The following is a 19337-nucleotide window of genomic DNA, read 5'->3' as shown; positions in this document are numbered from 1 at the left end:
ATATACCTTAAAAAAATAAAAAATAATAAATAAAAAAACCAAAGGATTTGTTGGTATTAGCCGATTAGAGATGGATGGTGCCAACGATAATTGATGATTAATTGCTTAAACATGGCCTAAAGCAAATCATAGGTGGGCATAAGCCTCACTCATCATGCTGGTCCTATGGTCCTTCAAGTGAACTCCACAATCATTGGCCCACATGTAATTTATGTTTGCTGGGCCAAGTGTTCACCTCCAACCTTTTCAATTATCCTTTCGTTTAAGATGCTTAATATTTATGTCTCCTTTATTTTTTTTTATTTATTTATTTTTTTTTTGTATTGATTCAATAATAAATCCTAGAAGGCTATTACTCGAGATAATTAAAATAAAAATCGATTTATTAGCCAAAATCAGGTCATAAAAAAATTACCATTACTTTAACCAATATGATAAAATAATGTATATTGTAAAATTGCAATTATGCAGGCTATAAGGTAACAATTACATATACTGGCTTTGCATGTTCAAAATTAAAGTAACCATGAATAATACTTTCTAACTTTGTCAATCTAGCTAATAAAACCTACAAAGAGCACCGCACAACTTTGAATTTTCTTGGACTTAATTGAGGTATTGGTGGAATATGAGATTTAGATTCGGTGCAATATCATTTATTATGCAATTTATTTTTTAAGTAAATAGTAAAAATGCAACAACATATAAAATAAATAAAAAATGAGAAAAAAGAGTGGTTTGTACCCCTTCAAACCATAGAGGTGATCATTAGAGGTGGTTCGAACCACCACCCCTTTAACCATTACGATCGTTTGGCCACCTCAACCCAATCTTTGGGGCAACTGCATTAATTTTTTTATTATAGGGGTGATTCGTCCACCCCTAACTAGTTATTGAAGGTAATTGAATCATTCATTTCGACCCAGTAATTTGGATAACCCTATGACTTACACACTGTATAAGCTACTAATTCGTTTTCATATGTGTTGTCTAGTTCTGAGTTGTTTATATAAACCCAAATTATTACAAGCTATCTCGACCGAGATATGATATTTTTTTATTTATTTTATTATTAGAATTTAAAATTAATACATTTAATTGTATAAAAAATGATAATATTGATATATTTTTTAAAATAATGTAAAACTTTAAAAATCAGTCATCTTTTGGGCTTGAGAGTGTCTTGCTCGGGACTCTGTAATCTGTATCTATTTTAGCCCATCACCATTGTTGCTCCCCAAGTACAAGTATATGCCATGAAAAGCTGCTAAAATGCCGGCCAGCGATGTCTGTCTTTCTCTGTCTCTCCACGTGCTGCTCGTCAGCAAATCATGTGCTCTGCTCCCCCCATTTCTCATCAGAGACTCAAAAGTCGACCCACTTTCCACCTCCTCTTGATTTGAACACTTTTTTGTTTTCTCCTCCACTTCCCTTTCACACTCACACTCACACTCCAATCACTCCATATTCATTGCAATCTTACAAAAAGCTCCAACATGTACACCAGAATCTATTTATCTTCTCTTTCCACCTGAATCTTTATTTATATTCTACATGTAGCACTCGCTCATGGGCTGCTTTCAGTCCAAAACCGCCCACCTCACCTCCCCAGATCAAGACCCTCCTCTCCCTCTCTCCACTGCAGATCCAGGTAACTTTTTCCCATTTCCCATTTCCCATTTTGCTCACTTTTTTGCTACTTCTTCATTTTTGGGTGTTTCTGGTGGAAGCTAATAATGGGGAGGAGTTGGAGCAAAGCGACGCCGTTCCGGGATTCAAGGAGTTCGGGCTGGCGGAGCTCCGAGCTGCGACCAATGGGTTCAGCAGCGAACTCATAGTTTCGGAGAGCGGAGAGAGGGCGCCCAATGTGGTGTACAAAGGGAAGCTTCGCAACAATCGCTTGGTGGCCATCAAGCGCTTCTCCAAGCTCTCCTGGCCAGACCCACGCCAGTTTGTCGTATGTAATTGTTTGTGTGTCTGTCTGTGTTTTCTCACTAATATTCATGTTTTAGTTTGTATTATAATATAAAATTAATTATTAGAATTACTAAAATTTTGAGATAATTGGTGATATATCAGTTTCCAACTTTTGTTTGAAATTTTTGGTTGCAGACGGAAGCTTCTGGGGTTGGCAAGATTCGGCATAGGAGACTGGTGAATTTAATTGGGTGTTGCGCTGAGGGAGATGAGCGGCTATTGTTGGCGGAGTTCATGCCTAATGATACACTCTCCAAGCATCTCTTTCACTGTATGCTTTGTCCTTCACTTGAATGTGATTTCTGAGTTTGAGGCTCTTACTTTTTGTTTAGTTTGTGTCTATATTTTTGGCTATTTCAGACATTATTTTAGGTACGTATTAATCGAATTGTTCAAACAAAAGTGGATGAAACCTGGGCTAGAGTTGGTACTCTGCATTACATTTATAAGTGTACATCTTAGATGGGAAGCACATAAATCAAATATTTACAGTTCAAAGAGAGAATGTTCTAGAACAACATAATGTTCAGAAAACCATAAAGGATCCTCCAATATCATCCTGTATGTTGTAGTGTGAGGGTTGTGAAGTTCATCATTTGCTTTGTGCATATTCTCCAATCCCTGAGCATGCAGAATTTGTTTGTTTCTTTTCCATGTTTGAATTTCGAAACTGCTATCCTGGTCGCAGGTTCGAGTTTTCTTTTCTTGATGATAATTAATTGTTCGAGGGTTTAATGTGTTGCTTAATGTGTTCTTTTTTGCCCATTTTTTTATTCTGCTTTTGTAAACGTTGATTATTTATTGCAGGGGAGAAGCAGCCTTTGCCTTGGGAAATGCGTGTGAGAGTTGCATACTATATTGCTCAAGCACTTGATCATTGCAATACAGAAAACCGAAAAATCTATCATGATCTAAATGCATATAGAGTTCTCTTTGATGAGGTAAGCATTTGAATTGTAATAAGTAATTCGACATGAAGATTCATCTTAGATGCAATACAATGATGTTTCATTAACCTCAAAATTTGTGATATACAGGCATGAGTTTGTTGGATACTAATCCACTTTGATAGATTATACATTATCTCGATTTATACCTAGCTTTATATGAATACATCTGAACTTGTGTCATACCTCATTATTGTTTGCCTCTTCCATCTTGAGGCAGACAGATCTGTTGTTTCTCATCTGGTTGCTGGGATATTAGTCTTAGACTTAATATTGTTCTTATGTCAGGATGGTGACCCTCGATTATCTAGTTTTGGTCTTATGAAGAATAGCCGAGATGGAAAAAGCTATAGCACTAACTTGGCTTATACTCCACCAGAGTTTTTGCGGACAGGTACATCAATATGATTTTACGTACATTTCTATGGATATTGGAAGTCCACTTGTGGCCTTTTTTAATTTTATGTACTTTTTTGGGACAAAGATTTCGTGAAGTAACTAGGCTACTTATTTTTTTGAATTAGGATAGATTTTCTAGAGCAGAAAATTATAAAAATAGGAGAAGGATATAAAATTCTTCTAAAGTAAAGAGAACGTGATATCAAGCAGTCAATGCGATCCAAAACAAGGCTGCACGGAACAATTTGGAAACCTCTCTTAGGCTCTATGTTGTGGCCCTGTGCTTGGCTAAGAAGGGATTAACTATTACAGTATAGTGGTGTGTGATGTAAACTTCGGAAACTTTTTTTTCTTACAAAGTCTGTCTAGTTTCGGCATTTGTCTTTGTTGGTTAATTGTGTTACAAATGGAAATTTTATTGTACTGATGCTTAAATGAATTTCATTGTTCAATGAGACAATTTGAAAAGTTAAGTAAAAAGTTCACTATATTCCTCGTTAGCACATTGGACACTCATGATTTTCAGGTTTAATTTTGTGTAGTTCTAGACTTGGTAAACAAGCTCAGTAAAAAAAAAAAACTTAATCAACAAATTAGGATGTTTTGCTCTATAGTCTTGATATCATGGATGTATTAATTACTCTCCCTTGACCATTGTGTTTGGTTAGTATTTGGAGTCATCACTTTCGGTTGTAATATGTAAAATGTTCTTGATGGTGGTTGAAAGTTAAGTACTCCACTCTATTTGATATTTGTGTTTGACCATTTGCAGGCAGGGTCATACCAGAGAGTGTGGTCTACAGTTATGGAACTGTTTTGCTGGATCTTTTGAGTGGAAAGCATATCCCTCCAAGCCATGTATGAGTATTCTATCGTGTGCAACATCTTGATTGTTCTCTGCTATTTCATACCTCCTGGTAGTCTGCACATAGTTCAATTATCTGCTCTCTATAACTCTGTTGTAAAACGATCCTCGTCAAGTGTCATTCTGATTGTATCATTAGCTTATAGTTAAGAACTAATAAAGAAAAGGTTAAACAATATTTTCCTCACCACTTTGTTTTTGTTTCCCAGGCATTGGATTTGATAAGGGGAAAAAATTTGTTGTTATTGCTGGATTCATCCTTGGAAGGACAATATACCCAAGAAGATGCGACAGAGTTGGTTGAGCTGGCCTCAAAGTGTCTTCAATATGAGGCTAAAGACCGACCTGATGTCAAATTTCTTCTTTCCGCAGTAGCACCCCTCCAAAAGCAGAAAGAGGTGAGATTTTTGTCTGTCTTAAAAATTAACTTCAGAGTTAATTGGTGTGCTATGTCATTCTGAGATGGCTTGATCTTTACATATGTTTTTGCCTCACTGAGGCGATTTTGGTCACATTGGTAATCCCAGGTTGCATCACATGTCCTAATGGGTCTAGCAAAAACGCCAGTGGCATTGCCAACCATACTTTCCCCTCTGGGAAAGGCTTGTGCAAGGATGGATCTTACTGCTGTGCATGATATATTGCTTAAAACAGGTTATAGAGATGAAGAGGGTGCAGAAAATGAGGTGAGCTTCTTTCCTTTCCTTACTGCTAGTCATTTCCTTACTTTTACTCCAAAATCTGTACACAGAGCAGACAGAATTGAATAAGATATGGAAAATAATTAAAAGCAGCTAGCCTTCCATAATCAACATTTGGGTTTTTTTTATCGAAGGATAAAGAAAATGTTGATGTTTGTGACATTTTTTAGTCATCTTTGTGCCAATTACTTTACATAAATATGAAACTAGTGATCATATATAATGATCTGTTTTTCTTTAAATCTATTGTTTCTGAAGCTGTCATTCCAAGAGTGGACACAACAAGTGCAAGATATGTTGAACACAAAGAAATTCGGGGATATTTCATTTAGAGACAAGGATTTCAAAAATGCTATCGAATATTACTCAAAGGTATGTTCTTATATTTCTTCTGGCGGGCTTATTATTATCAATATGTATGAGGGGGGTTGATGACAGAATGTTAAGTCAAGATATTAAGGAGTTTACATATCAAAATGACAGCCATGGAAGCTAAACTTCAGCATCCTTTGTCATTCTTGCTTATGTGAAAACTAACTTCTTTGTAATTGCATGTTTTCTGTTATTGCTTTCTCTGCTAAACAACTACTAATCTCATAATTGCATATCTGAGAATGTAATGATTTGTATATACAGTTGGTATCAATGATGTCGGTTCCATCGGGTACCGTCGTTGTGAGGCGAGCCCTCGCGTACTTGATGATTGGCGAACCAGAGCTTGCCCTGAGAGATGCCATGCAAGCTCAGGTGTGCTTGCCGGAGTGGTCCACTGCCTTCTACATGCAAGCTCTTGCCCTCTCAAAGCTTGGAATGGAAACTGATGCCCAGGACATGCTTAATGATGGCGCCTCCTTTGAAGCCAAGAAGCAAAACAGCTGGCGCAGTTGAGGTTCTCAGCTAATGGTGGAAGTCCATATCTCTCAACATTTCTTTCAACTTGTACCCTGGTTTTTTCATGGTAACTAATTTGCTCTGTGGTGAGAGGGTTATTTTGAGTTGGCACCCACCATTCTCCACTTGATTAGTTTTACACAGAAATGTACAAAACATTCCTAGTTTCAATAATCTAAGCTGATATTTAGATTTAGTTGTAAACTTATATCCAATTGGGAAAAAATGGTTGTGTTACTGACTTACCTTGACAATATCATTGCTATGCACATCATAAATTCATTATTTTGGTAAATAATGTGTTGTCAATTCAAAATGATATTTGGTTGAAATGAAATGCATTAAATTGTAGCTTATTTTAATAGCTTAAATTGATTGAAAATTGTAAATTTAATTATTTAATTAATATTTTAATACTCACGTGTAGGGTTAGCTTATTTTAATAGCTTAAATTGATTGGAAACTGTAAATCTAATCATTTAATCAATATTTTAATACTCACGTGTAGGGTCAAATTCTCTCAATAAGTGAGGTTTAACACATGAAATATTTAATTGAAATAAGAGATGAATTAGAGAGACATAGTTCGTCTTCAAAATCTCTACCATGATGCCATGTTATAGGTAATTGTGAATTTATCCTATAATATGTATATATCATGTTTCTTAATGAACAATGACATACATATTTCATTTGAACAAGTCCATTAACTAACTTCAATATCTTCGATTCTGAAACTACATTGCCATTTACTTGAGCACCCTTCATAGCATCCGGTATCTTCTCTTCTTTATTCTCCATGCTCTCTTTGTGCTTTCCCCATATAACAGAGTAAAGCCCCACAACAATCAACACATAAGCACATCAACCTGAAAAAAATAAAATAAAAAAATAGTCGCACATCAACCTTGTTCTCTTGGCATCTCTTTGGAAAGTTAAATTGATCGCCATGTTCTATTAATTTTTATTGAACATATTCCATGATAAAACATTGAAAACTATAATGCAATCCAGTAATTCAGAGACTATGGATTCAAACGTCCTTGACAATTTTTTTTTTTTTTTTGCCATGAGCAATCTCAGCTTTTAACATAAAAATACGAGCCCTAATTCATTTGGTGAATTGCAGCAAGAGACAAATCCAACTATCTCACTATTTTGACCAGCTAAAAATACACAAATTATAAACGTTGAAACACCACTTTCTGTCAAAAGCAACATAGAAACATAGAAATATTGCAACAATGAGAATCTTACAGATATATAAACAGCATACCAACAAGTAGAGTTGGTATTACAACTGTGAGAATCATACAAACATATAAACAAACATACAAATATATACACTCCAAAATGTGAAAAATTGCAACTTTGAGAATCCTACAAATATATAAGCAACATACCAAATGCATATATCTATCGTATAGATGACAAAACAGAGCAGAAGAAGAGAAATAGACGACAAATAGACAATTGTATATAAGCAAAATAAGATGTATAGCAGTCTCTATTTAATTCGGTCAATTCGGGAAATATGTTTATGTCTTATACTTGGAGGTAGTCATTTTGGTTGCTTTCATGATCACTTCGTGTTCAAGCCAACACGTCCAATAAACTATATAGAATGTCTGCTAATAGATGACAAAACAGACAAACGCAAATTGACGAAAACATACACAGAAATTGCATGCCCACAATTGGTAATCTATCACATACCCAGAAATTGCGTACCTACAATCGGTAATCAATCACATATCTATCTAAGTGACCAAGTCTTTAAATCTATCACATACCTAGAAAATGCATACCCACAAACCATAATCTATCCACTCTTGGCCTCACTCATCCTCACCCATATCTATTTCTCAATTCTCTCTGAAAAACATGGGGTTTGTGGATACCCATCTCGCCTACAAGAAGGGGTAACAGGGGAGGGGGATGGGTTAAACATTATATCAACAATGTTTATCATTCTTTTGAATGAGATGATCAAAGTTACTACATGTAGCTGACCATAAGAACTTGGAGCTAGGTAAGTTAAACAAATCACTTACATAATTTGAAATTAATTTTTCATTGTAGTTTCAATCTTCATTTGTGAACCAAAAAATCAAAACATATATAGTTTTGGTTTTCTGTTCTTAAAATAAAACTGAAACCAAAAAATCAAAACATATATAGTAGCAATCGCAACAAACTCGTTAGAAATTTTCAAATTAGGAAGGAGAGGCAGAGGCCTAAATCACAGCACAAAGCAATTTTTATTTATCACAAACAAAATCCAATGCAAACCTTTAATTTTCCATCTTGGTAATTCAAGGCCCAGAACAGCATATATCACAATGAATTTTTCGACAAAAACCCAAATTCTATTCTCTCTCTAATGCTCCCTTCATCATTTGGAAAATTTTGGATCAAAATGCTTCCAAATTTCGTTTTCTTTACCACTTGTTTTCTCCATATCTTAACATATCATCCATCAACATGGTTCCTACAAATCTTGATCCTAATCTCTTCATTACAAAGGATTTTATAAAATATTCATAACTAATTTCTTCACTGCCTAGATTTGTCAATTTCTTGATAATCAAACAGAACCTGAAAATTCACCAAAAAAACAGCAATAATGACCTAAGCAACCAAATACACATCTTATATGCATACAAGAGTAAAAATACCTATGGAGAAGAGAAGCAGATTGATCTTGTGCAAATAAAACCAAAACCAAAACAGTTCCTATAGTCTACAGAAAAATGAGTAGCTTGTAGCTAAACATGTGTTACGAAAAAATGTTATATCATGAATATCAAAATTCAACAACTACCAACAATAACCGCAGAAAGCTTCTCCCAAATCCATTCGGCTTAAACAGACAAATTCCCAAAAAAAATTCAACACGTCGACCAAGGGAATTTGGACTCAACAAAATCAACCTTCCATCCGAAAATCACTCATCCAAATTCCATCAAAATAGTAAAGAAATCACAAAATTAGAACCAAACCCATAAATCATAATCGGTTAATTAATTATCCAATGAAAAACAAAATACACCCAAACATTCTTACCCATTTTCAAAGATCCTATGTGCTCGGTACTTTCACGGATCTAGCTGGTGCCACAGTGGGTTGGCGGAGGCGGATGGTGTGGCCGTCGTTAGGTGGGCGGAGTCGACCAAACCGCGTGAGGTTGAGAGAGATCGGCCGGATGGTTAATAATCACCTCATTCTTAATAAGACACAAATAAATCACCTAAAGGTTTGTTGAAAATTTGGTACTATATAGCATTTAAGTGCAAAATAAATAATAATTAGAAAGTTAAAAAGTATATTTATACCTGACAAAAATATTCAACTAAACAGTAATTATATCTTCTGAAACTCCAATATTTACCGCGGCAAAACTTCTGGCTTCCCTGTGATACGTTGTTCGATTCTTTTTGAAATGTTAAGTAGCGAGTGAAATGCCTTGATAAGTAAACAAGCCAGAAGAAGCCAGATCAGGAAAGGTAAGTAGCAAAGCCGGTCAGGCAGAAGCACTGAAAAGAGTGAGGCCACCACAAGTGCAGCTGAAAGGACACGAAGAGCGTCAATGAGTTGAGCCCGATTAATTATCTTCTTCTTGGCTGCATTTGAGAAGCAAAAGATGGTCAGGGCAGCTACGGAGGTCCACATGTTTGCAGGGTGAGTCTCAAACAGATCCTTCACTTGGAGTAGGCCAATCGCTGATCCAATCAAGAAGAGGAAGGGGATATAGCTTGAAATCGAAGAATTACTCCTCCCACCTTGCTCATAACTGAACAATCACCAAAAACACATCGATCAAAAACCACTTTTAGAGAGTAAGAAATAACTAAAAGAGATGCATGCAGAGACAAACCTTTTCTTTCTCTTGAGAACCCATGTTTTTGCCACGGGCACTCTAACTTGATGAATATTGATCACTATGAAACTGCAACCTCTGGGGTTTCCAAACATTAATGCATTAATGTTTCTTTCAGCTGCCATTGCTTTATACACTCACTGATTTTGATATATATATATATATATATAACGACAAAAGAAGTCTCACCTTCCTCTCCCCGAAACTTAAAACTTGACATGAATTGACAGTTGTTTGGAACTCTAACCTCAATCTTTTGCAACCAAAGAATACCTTTTTATTCAACAAAGTTATTCGTGATCGAGTATGTACGAAGCTGGTGACTGGTGAGTGGCCCCCAAGGTTGCAGGCCTTAATTCCGGTCTGATGCTAATTTGCTGCTTCGAATTTTCGACCATATTTTTTTTTCTTTTTTTGGAGGCCACTCTTTCCTTAAAAACTCGACATATTCTTCCAATGTCGCGGGTTGAGAATACCTTTTTTTTGTCTTTTTACAAAAAAAGAAAAAAAAAAAAAAAAAGTGTTGTCAATTCAGAAAGTCGTTGACAACACATTCTGTTGTTATGGAATTTCAGATAGAATGAGCCATATGCTGTTGGATGATTAGATGACCAAGGAAATGTCATTTTCCTGTGAGGTACTTTGTGGTTCCTCTTATTCCTTTCGGACTTTCTGCAACTGACTGTGGAGCTTTACTCAGCAGAATTTTTGGCCTTATGGAATTTTTGTTTGTAAAAAAAAATACTTGTTTGGTAAAACAAATAAGTAAATAAAAGCACTTTTAAAGATAAAAAAAGCTTAAAAATGACCAAAAAAAAAAAAAAATGACAAAAGTTTATAAATGAAGCTTTTGCTTAAAACCTCTTTTTGATTTAAAAGTTCTATTTCTCAAATACAATCTCAGCTTCACAAAAGCCTTTGAATCCCAAACTATTCATCAAATTTTTTTTATTTGCTTAACATTCTTACTTTTTACATCATATTATTTATTTATTTTATTATTATTATTATTATTCAAATAAAAAAATCATTATAAAACAATTTTTTTTTTAAAAAAAATTTCATACCACTCATTCTCACCTTCCTTTTCCAGAAACTTTAAACCCTTTTCTTTGTTCCCTTTTTCCTTTTGGAACTCCAACTTGATGATATGCTTCGAATTTTCGACCATATTTTTTTTTTTCTTTCCTCTTTTCTTTTTCTTGTTCTTTTTTTGGAGGCCACTCTTTAGTCTCTTTCCTTAAAAACTCGACCTATTCTTCGGCTGTCGCGGGTTGAGAATAATGTGGTGTTCTTATATGTGTTGTACGTCAATTCAGAAAGTCGTTATTTTTGACGAATAATGTGATGTCAATTCAAAATGATATTTGGTTGGGATAAACCTCTTTTGCAAAAGCATCCAATAGCATGCGTACACGTTAGCTAGTAACACAGAATCAAAATAGGAACAAAACGTTAGATTTTAAATTCAAAGGCAAAAACAAACCCATTTTTTTTTTTATCACATACCCAAAGAGGGTATGTGATAAAAAAAAAATGGTTCATCTCCAGTGTTAGAATATATGAAAAATATATAATATTTTTCGTATATTTCATAATTAAGTTGATATTGAAATATTCTTTATTTATGGGTTAATTGTAATCATATATTGAGATTGTAATAAAATCAAAGGGATTTGATTACCAAACTTGTATTTAGACATTACCCTATAAATAGAGATCATTGTATTGTAGATAAATTAAGTTAATGAGCACAATGTAACCCTTAGAGGTATTCCGAGTGGTAGACGTAGGTGTCAAACACCGAACCACCCATAAGTTCTTTGTGTTCATCCTCTCTCTTGCTTCTGCTATTATTCTCACATCATCATTATTTCAACATGGTATCAAAGCCACTTTCTTGTGGCCTTTGATGTTATTGATGTTCAGTCCGTCCACACTTTCTGCCCATTCAGTCTTGTGCCCCCAAATTAGTTGATCCAAACACCTCCGTGTTTCCACCATTCAACAGATCAGATACTGCAAAGTTCATAGCCACTGCGATCTGCCAAAACGAAGCCTACATGCGCCACCCAATCTTTCTGCCCACTCAGCCACTCGCCTCCATCGCCGGCCTCCACGCGCCGCCGTGCTTAGCCACTTCCAGAAAAAGGATACCAGATCCTTGATCATAGGCTTCCAATCTGCCTACCCATGGCCACCACGTGTCTAGAAGACGTCACACACGCCATCACGCGCTGCTCCAGTTTGGCTCATCCTTGCATCGCATTGTCGGCCTCCCACGTGCCGCAATGGGTGTCCGATCAGATTGGTTGGCACCCCACTCCACAAATCCACCGCTGGTTGTCACAAACCTATCAAGCACACGGCCAACAGACGTCGGACGCGCCACCACACGCCATCAGAACGTTCTGCGCGTGGTGGTCACGCGCCCAACACCGCTCCTCTTGAGCATGTGTGAAGCATGTGCCAGAGCTCACTTGCATAGCTGTTCTGCGCCACACTGGATTGCACCCCCTGAGATCCTACATACTTTTGTTGTGTGCATCACACCCGATCACGCCCCTTCAACAAAGCTCATAGGCTTATGATGGAGCTGCCTGCACTAGATCCAGATCCGAAAAACAAAAAAAAAGGGAGAAGAAGAAGAAGCACCAAATCACGTGAGTCACGCGCTGGTCAGGTTCGGTGCACCGATCTGATTACCGCCCAAGTGGGCTCATTTTTCTTTTTATTTTTGGCCCAAGTCGGCTCTGGCCCATATTCGGCCATTTTTATTTTTGGCTCATTGTTAGTCCTGGCCGGTTGTCATCCCTTTTTTGGATTTTGGCCTGTTGTTGGCCCCTTTTTGAAGTTTGGCTCATTTTCAGCCCTGGCCTGTTGTTGGCCCCTTTTGAAGTTTGGCTCCTTGTCAGCCTTGGCCCGTTGTCGGCCTCTTTTTGGAGTTTGGCGTGTTTTCGGCCCTTTTTTGAATCTACATTCACTAGGCACTTGCCACCGTCGCTAGCCACCCGCCAGCATCTAGCTTCTCCAGCAGCCTCCACCATCTACGGCTCGTTTCCCGCCTCCGCCATTGCCGTCATCATTGTTTCGGATTTCAAACTCAAAGTTCTAAAATATTTCACCTTGAGTTTGAGGGAAGGTGTTAGAATATATGGAAAATATATAATATTTTCCGTATATTCCATAATTAAGTTGATATTGAAATATTATCTATTTATGGATTGTTGTCATCATATATTGAGATTGTAATCAAATCAAAAGGATTTGATTACCAAACTTGTATTTAGACATTACCCTATAAATAGGGATCTTTGTATTGTAGACAAATTAAGTTAATGAGCACAATGTAGCCTTTAGGAGTATTCCGAGTGGTGGACGTAGGTGTCTAACACCGAACCACCCATAAGTTCTTTGTGTTCATTCTCTCTCTTGCTTCCGTTATTATTCCCACATCATCGTTATTTCAACACTCAACACCCAAATAGTTCATCTTTCTTTCTCTCTCTCCATTTTCACCTTCGGGAAAACCAGAAAGAAATCAGACTTCCTTTGATTTCTTTTGTCATAACCAAAGACCCAAGCATTGAAGAAAGCACAAGATTTTTCACAAACCATCGTTGGCCAACCGTTTGAGAAATTTTTGGTTTTTTGGTGGAAACGGCAATGACCCAGGATGGGTCTAGCCGAGCTCTTCTGAGAAAATTTTGGTTTTTTTATGGAAACGGCAATGACCCTTTTGAGAAAGAAACAAGGTTTCGTGACTCATTTTTTGAGGAAAAAAAAAATCAAGAGGCTTTCCATCTTCTAAATCTCCCTGTGTTGGCTTATAAAGGAAAATTGATTCTTCATCACCTATGGTTGATATTGGTGCAGATAGAATCAACGCATATGGAGCTCCCTCAAGTTGCTTTGATTTTCTCTAGTTGTGTTAGACTTTGGAGTTTGCCTATGCATGCTAGAAATTGATAGAAACAAATTGGCTTGATATAGTGAGTCTAGAGTGATATTGTAAGTTTGGAGTGTAATTTGGCTTGAATATGGTGAGTCTAGAGTGATATTGTGAGTTTGGCTTGAAGTCCATCAAATTGTGCACCATTTTAATCTGTTTTGCTAAGTTAAATTATAAGGCTTTGTTGTTTTCTATTGTTTCTATACTGCTTGGATTGGCCATTAGCATTCGCCATTATCTTTGGTATGGCTTCCCACTCCATTAGCATTGGCCATTGTCTTTGGTGATCGGATCTAATACTTGTACTTGTTGCATTGTAAATAACACGTTCAACAAGAATTGGCTTTCATTGTAAAACACTCGAGTGAAAAGTTGCAGTGTGTCCCTTGTGAATGCAAACTTAAAATAATTGCCTAGATTCTCTCATAAGCAATCCATTGCCCCATTCTATTGTTTATGTACCAAACCATAATCAATTTCAACCGAATCAATACTCAGTCATTCATTCAAACAATTCGACTCATCTGCACAAAACCTTTCTTAGCAAAATTCACAATGGCTACAACTCACATCAACTCAAAAAAAATGGCTAATACATATGACAATCCTTTTGAAGCTTAGCTTCTCCTTGATCCCCGGTTGGTCTAAAAAATTTTAGGTGCGCACGCTTGGCCTCGATCCACCTGCCTCGGGGCCAGCAAACCCACAACCAAACACTGGCCCCGGCTAGCATCCTGGCGTGGGTCTACTGGGCGTTCAGCCAGACCAGAAAAACCAGAAAAAACAAAATCCAAACTCCAAATCAAGTGAGACCCAACAAAATCAACAAGGAAAATTTCTTAAGCTGCTAGACCCACGGCATTCGCCAACCCAAAACGCTGTTGGGCGTTCACCAAACCCACGGCGCAGTGGGTCTGGCGAGAACCATTTGTGTGCGCCGCAAATTCGAAACCCACGAACGAAAGCTGCAGAGAGGGAGAGACTTTCAGAGAGGTAGAGCCTTGGTGAAAGAGATGGTGTTTCAGAGAGAAGAGGAAGAGTATTTTTTATTTCTTTTTTTGATGGGTTCGATTTATTAAAGAGAAGAGGAATTTATTAGCTGTTTCAATTATATTGTGTATTTGTGCAATAAGGTGACGTGTTAATCAACTATTGGATGCTGCAAAAGGTGGAGTTACAGATGGACCGCATAGTAGGGGCACTCATTTGGTTGATGAGAGGAGTTTTGACAAGTGTCACAAATCTGTACATAGGGTTAAGAAGGTTTGTGTTAGGAAGGTTGATACCATTCACCCTTTGAGGGGAATGGTAGTAGACTCACACATAGAGTTATGTAGTCTCATAACAAGAATAATAACATGCCTAGGATTAGTTGTCTTGTATATTTTTTTATATCCTAAAGCAATGAGCAAAAAGACAAAAATATTTTTTTTAGGTTGTCTCCTTATTTTTGTCATATGCATCTTGATAGTCCATAAATTTCTCATTGGTCAATTTCTTGTATCCTAGAATGTGCTTACTATCCATGAGATGAATATATATTAATGGATTGATTTTTTTTTTCCCTGAGCTTAAGCTTATGTGGCACATTTTATATATGCTTAAACTCTTGTGCACATTTAAGCTTATATTAAGTATGAATTTGACTTAATTAAGGGTGAGTTATGTTAGGCAACTATATGAGGAAGATTGACTAGTTGTGTCTATCAAATTGACGAAATGCTAGTTGAACCTATGACCTAAACATTTCAGCATTCCTCTAATTTGTTTTAAACACCAAATAATTAAAGACATATTCTCAAAGAGAAAAATAGTGAAACAAGAAAGGAAAAGAACATATTCCAAAATGAATCTATTTCACTATGTCTTATTTGTGTTCAACTTGTCCCTATAGAAATAGTCGTGACCATATTCATTGTGGAAAGAGATGGTCACTACCTGACAATTTTTGAGTATGTGCTATTACTACATGAGAAGTGTATTGGATGAGGGTGACACGGACATAGCAATGTTTAACTTTTGTTTAGATATACATGTCAATCCTCACATAAGGTAGTTTAAGTTTTTTTTGTTTTTTTTGCTTGCTAGCTTATTGATGCAGCGTGACTTAGTGGGCTGCAAAGAAGAACAACAATAAAGAACGGATATGTATTTCTAGATTTTGATACGATTATAGGATCTAAGAAATCTTATCTAAAATGCTAGATACTCTATAAGTTTTGAAGGAAAATCATGAAAAAGCTCAGCTCTGAGTAATCTTATTGAAAAAAACTCATATAGTATCAAAAGTTATGTTCTAGGGTTTATAAAACATGTATTTATAGGCCCCCAAACCCTAAACCTAAAAGAAATACAAATTAAAGTCGGTTTTACCAACTTTACGATGGTCGTTCGGACGGGACATACCCCTGTCCGGACAGGGACCAAAGAAATAAAGAAACGTAAGCTAAAACATAGATATGTCCAAACATGATTTCTAGGGAGCTCTTGCATCCTGTTTTGACCTAGTAAACAACGGAATTAGCCAAATCTCATGAAACATGACTTTTTAAATCTTTGAATTAGCTTTACAACACTACCAAGGTTGCTCTAGTCCGATGTACAAAACTCAAATTATGATCTTTCTAATAAAGTTGGTGATTCATTTCATCCTACATCATCCTTCCAAAGTTAGAGAAAATTCGCCATCGAATTCACACCCTCATCATTAACGTTCGTAGGGGGTAATTTCCACCCTACGTCATTCTCCCCATGTTGGAGAGAATTCGTCCTCGAATTCGGATAGGTCTTTCCACGATCATTCGGGTGCCTTGTCAACTCGTTACATTCCCCTATTCTCAAAATCATAACAAGGCAACACTCTACAATACACGTGATGCCCCTAATCATTGGGAGACTGTGATGATTATCTCGACTTCTGGCCAGAGGTTTTCCTCACTCCACTCATTTCTCAGCTGTCCTCCGCATCCTTCGCTACCTGAAGGGGACATTATTTCATTGGTTTTATTTCTCCTCTCAATCTCCCCTTCAGCTGCATGCTTATACAGATGTTGATTGGGCGGGTGATCTGATAGATCGTCACTCTACCACTGGTTATGGTTTCCTACTTGGCACCTTGCTTATCTCTTGGCGAAGTAAGAAACAAACTGTTGTTGCTCCATCTAGCACCGATGCAAAATATCGTGCTCTAGCTGACACTACCTCTGAGCTTTTTTGGTTATGATGGTTGTTACAGGATATGGATATCTCTCTTTTTTCTGCTACTCCTATGTACTGTGACAACATGAGTGCTATTCAGATTGCTCATAATAATGTTTTTCATGAACGGACCAAACATATTGAGATTGATTGCCATTTTGTCTGTCATCATCTTCTTCAAGGCTAACTACAGCTTCATTCTATCATGTCCCATGATCAGCTCACAGACATCTTTACAAAGTCACATCCTCCAAGGCGTTTTTGTGATCTTGTGTCCAAACTCAAGTTGGTCTCTCGCACTCTACCTTGAGCTTGAGGGAGCTGTTAGATTATATGTAGTGTTGTCTTACATTGGTTGTGTACATATAATGTCTGTATTATTGCCTATATATATATAGACCTCTTATGTACATTATTCTGTGTGATTCAGAGGTGGACCTATATCTAGCCTTGTCCCCCCAAAAGTTTTTTAAGCCCTTGCTACCGGGGGCTTTCAATGAGAAATAATGAGAAAAGTCCCCCCAAATTTAAGTGTCCGTCCCACTAAAATGTTTGCTCCCCTTTTGGTGTGTTAATTTGTTCTCTCATCCTTTTTCTGGGCACTTGCAGCCTTGCAAGCCTACGTAACCAATAGACTTGCAGACCTAAACTACAAATTTAATAAGTTACTTCATGCAAATCCTGGGGGACAACCTTGGGTTCACAAACTTGAATTTAACATTTACATTTACCTTTAGCTTTTGGACAACTTTGATTATTTTGTGGTCATTTGGGTTCATAATATTTGTTTTGGCATCGCAAGTTAAATGGATTTATCATTTATGATTATAAACACACATATAAAGAGTTGATATATATTTATGAGCTTACGTAAGTTTGTCCCCCCACACTATTAATTTTAGTCCGCCCCTGGTATGATTCAATATACAACCTTATTCTCAACACCAAACACTAATACATTAATGTTTCTTTCAGCTGACATTGCTTTGCTTTGTATGATTCGATTGGTATAATTCAGTCATTGCTTTTGATGAATGGTTTTTTTTTTTTTTTTTTTTTTTATATCATGTTGACAATTGTGAACCCAATTTGACGAAGGAAACTTCCATGCATTTCACTAGTGAGAGTTTGTGGTTTTATTCTATCGAGAATTTATCAAATAGGGAAAACTTCACTTTGGTTCCTTGAACTTTCATTCGATTTTATAAAATCCTCCTGAACTTACAAATATCTCATTTTGGACTCTTGAACTTTCAATTACTCTTAATGTGTGCCTCCGTTAAAATTACATGACGTTTATACTTCTGACTTTTGTATAAAATTCTAACTTCCAAAACGTTTTTTTATTTTTTTTAAAAAAAAAATGAAAATTTTGGTCTTTTTTTTTTTTTTTTGTTTGTATTTTTAAATGATAAAATTAATGGAAAGGTTCCAATTGAGTAATTAAAAGTTCAGAGGTTCAAAATGAGAGATTTGAAAGTTTAAGGAGAATTTATAAAATTGGGTAGAAGTTCAATAAGTCAAAGTAAAGTTTTCCCTATCAGATATGATGTTGACTGAAACAGACATCATCCTTATACATCTATGCTAATTTGCATGGCTGCATCAAATTTTGGACCTGTTGGACGTACTGTCCTTAAAAGAATTTTATTTTATTTTATTTTATTTTTTTTTTTGGGTGGGGGAACCATGGCCAAGTTTCTTTTTTTGGAGGTCACTCCTTAAAAAGTCGAGTAAACGAATAAAGGAAAGAAACAATAATATTGAAGAAGTGAGAGAGCTTAGAAACCCTAGAGCTCCAAGTACTCGCAGTTTCAGAATGATCCGTAAAGTTAAAGTGCCCCTGCCAAAATGGGTGAAGGGAAAGAAAAGGTCACATTAGCAATACAAAGAAGAAGGGCTAGCTAGGGGGGTGGAGGATATCCTTTCCATTTTTGACTCTAATAGATCCAACTAGAGGAGTATGAGTATGAGTATGAGTATGAGTATGAGTGAGAGTACTTTCAAAAAAAAAAAAAACACTTATGGGAAGTGACTCATTTAGTTATTTGGTGTGCTTTTGTATCATTTGCACTGAGCATCTTCCTTTATGTATATATATATATATATGGACATCAAGCTATATCCCATTCATATTTTTGATTTCATCAGTGATTGGCCTACTCCATGTGGCGTATATATTTGAGACTCACCCTGCAAACATGTGGATCTCCGTAGCTGCCCTGCTCATCTTTTGCTTCTCATATGCAACCAAGAAGAAGAAGATTAATCAGACCCATTGGACAACATCATCATCATGCTCTCAAATTATCATTGACACTTTTCATGTCCTCTCTCGTGCACTTGTAGCGGTCTCACTGTTATCAATCTCTTTGCCACACCGTTTTTGGTGGTTACTTTTCTTCATATGGGCTACTCATGTGTCTTTTACAGTTATTTACCAGCTGGGGAGTTATCAAGCCATTTCACTCATCAATATGTAACATTTCAAACTGACGATTCATCAAACCCATCACGTACGGAAATA

The 19337-nt window shown here is 36.5% G+C and overlaps 1 protein-coding gene across 1 annotated transcript; it reads left to right on the top strand.

The window, feature by feature from the left end:
• Positions 1-1186: 1186 nt before the first annotated feature.
• On the top strand, positions 1187-6036 carry LOC132185128 (serine/threonine-protein kinase BSK2-like). The gene is made up of 10 exons (XM_059598946.1): positions 1187-1651; positions 1731-1957; positions 2113-2248; positions 2785-2918; positions 3213-3318; positions 4096-4181; positions 4398-4586; positions 4716-4874; positions 5148-5261; positions 5526-6036. Exons 1-10 carry the CDS (start codon positions 1570-1572, stop codon positions 5775-5777), a joined length of 1485 nt encoding a protein of 494 aa, XP_059454929.1. The 5' UTR covers positions 1187-1569; the 3' UTR covers positions 5778-6036.
• Positions 6037-19337: the final 13301 nt, after the last annotated feature.

Source organism: Corylus avellana, chromosome ca1 (assembly GCF_901000735.1).
Source record: "Corylus avellana chromosome ca1, CavTom2PMs-1.0".
Classification (NCBI taxonomy): domain Eukaryota; kingdom Viridiplantae; phylum Streptophyta; class Magnoliopsida; order Fagales; family Betulaceae; genus Corylus; species Corylus avellana.
Note: the sequence above shows the minus strand (reverse complement) of the source record. Positions and strands in the feature narration are given on the sequence as shown.

What these genes read in the sequence shown, in the direction of transcription:
- LOC132185128 (XM_059598946.1), top strand. Translation starts at nt 1,570, where the DNA reads ATGGGCTGCTTTCAGTCCAAAACCGCCCACCTCACCTCCCCAGATCAA. An exon ending in CAGACCCACGCCAGTTTGTC is followed by an intron (nt 1,958 to 2,112) that starts GTATGTAATTGT and finishes TTTTGGTTGCAG; the next exon opens with ACGGAAGCTTCTGGGGTTGG. An exon ending in CTCCAAGCATCTCTTTCACT is followed by an intron (nt 2,249 to 2,784) that starts GTATGCTTTGTC and finishes TATTTATTGCAG; the next exon opens with GGGAGAAGCAGCCTTTGCCT.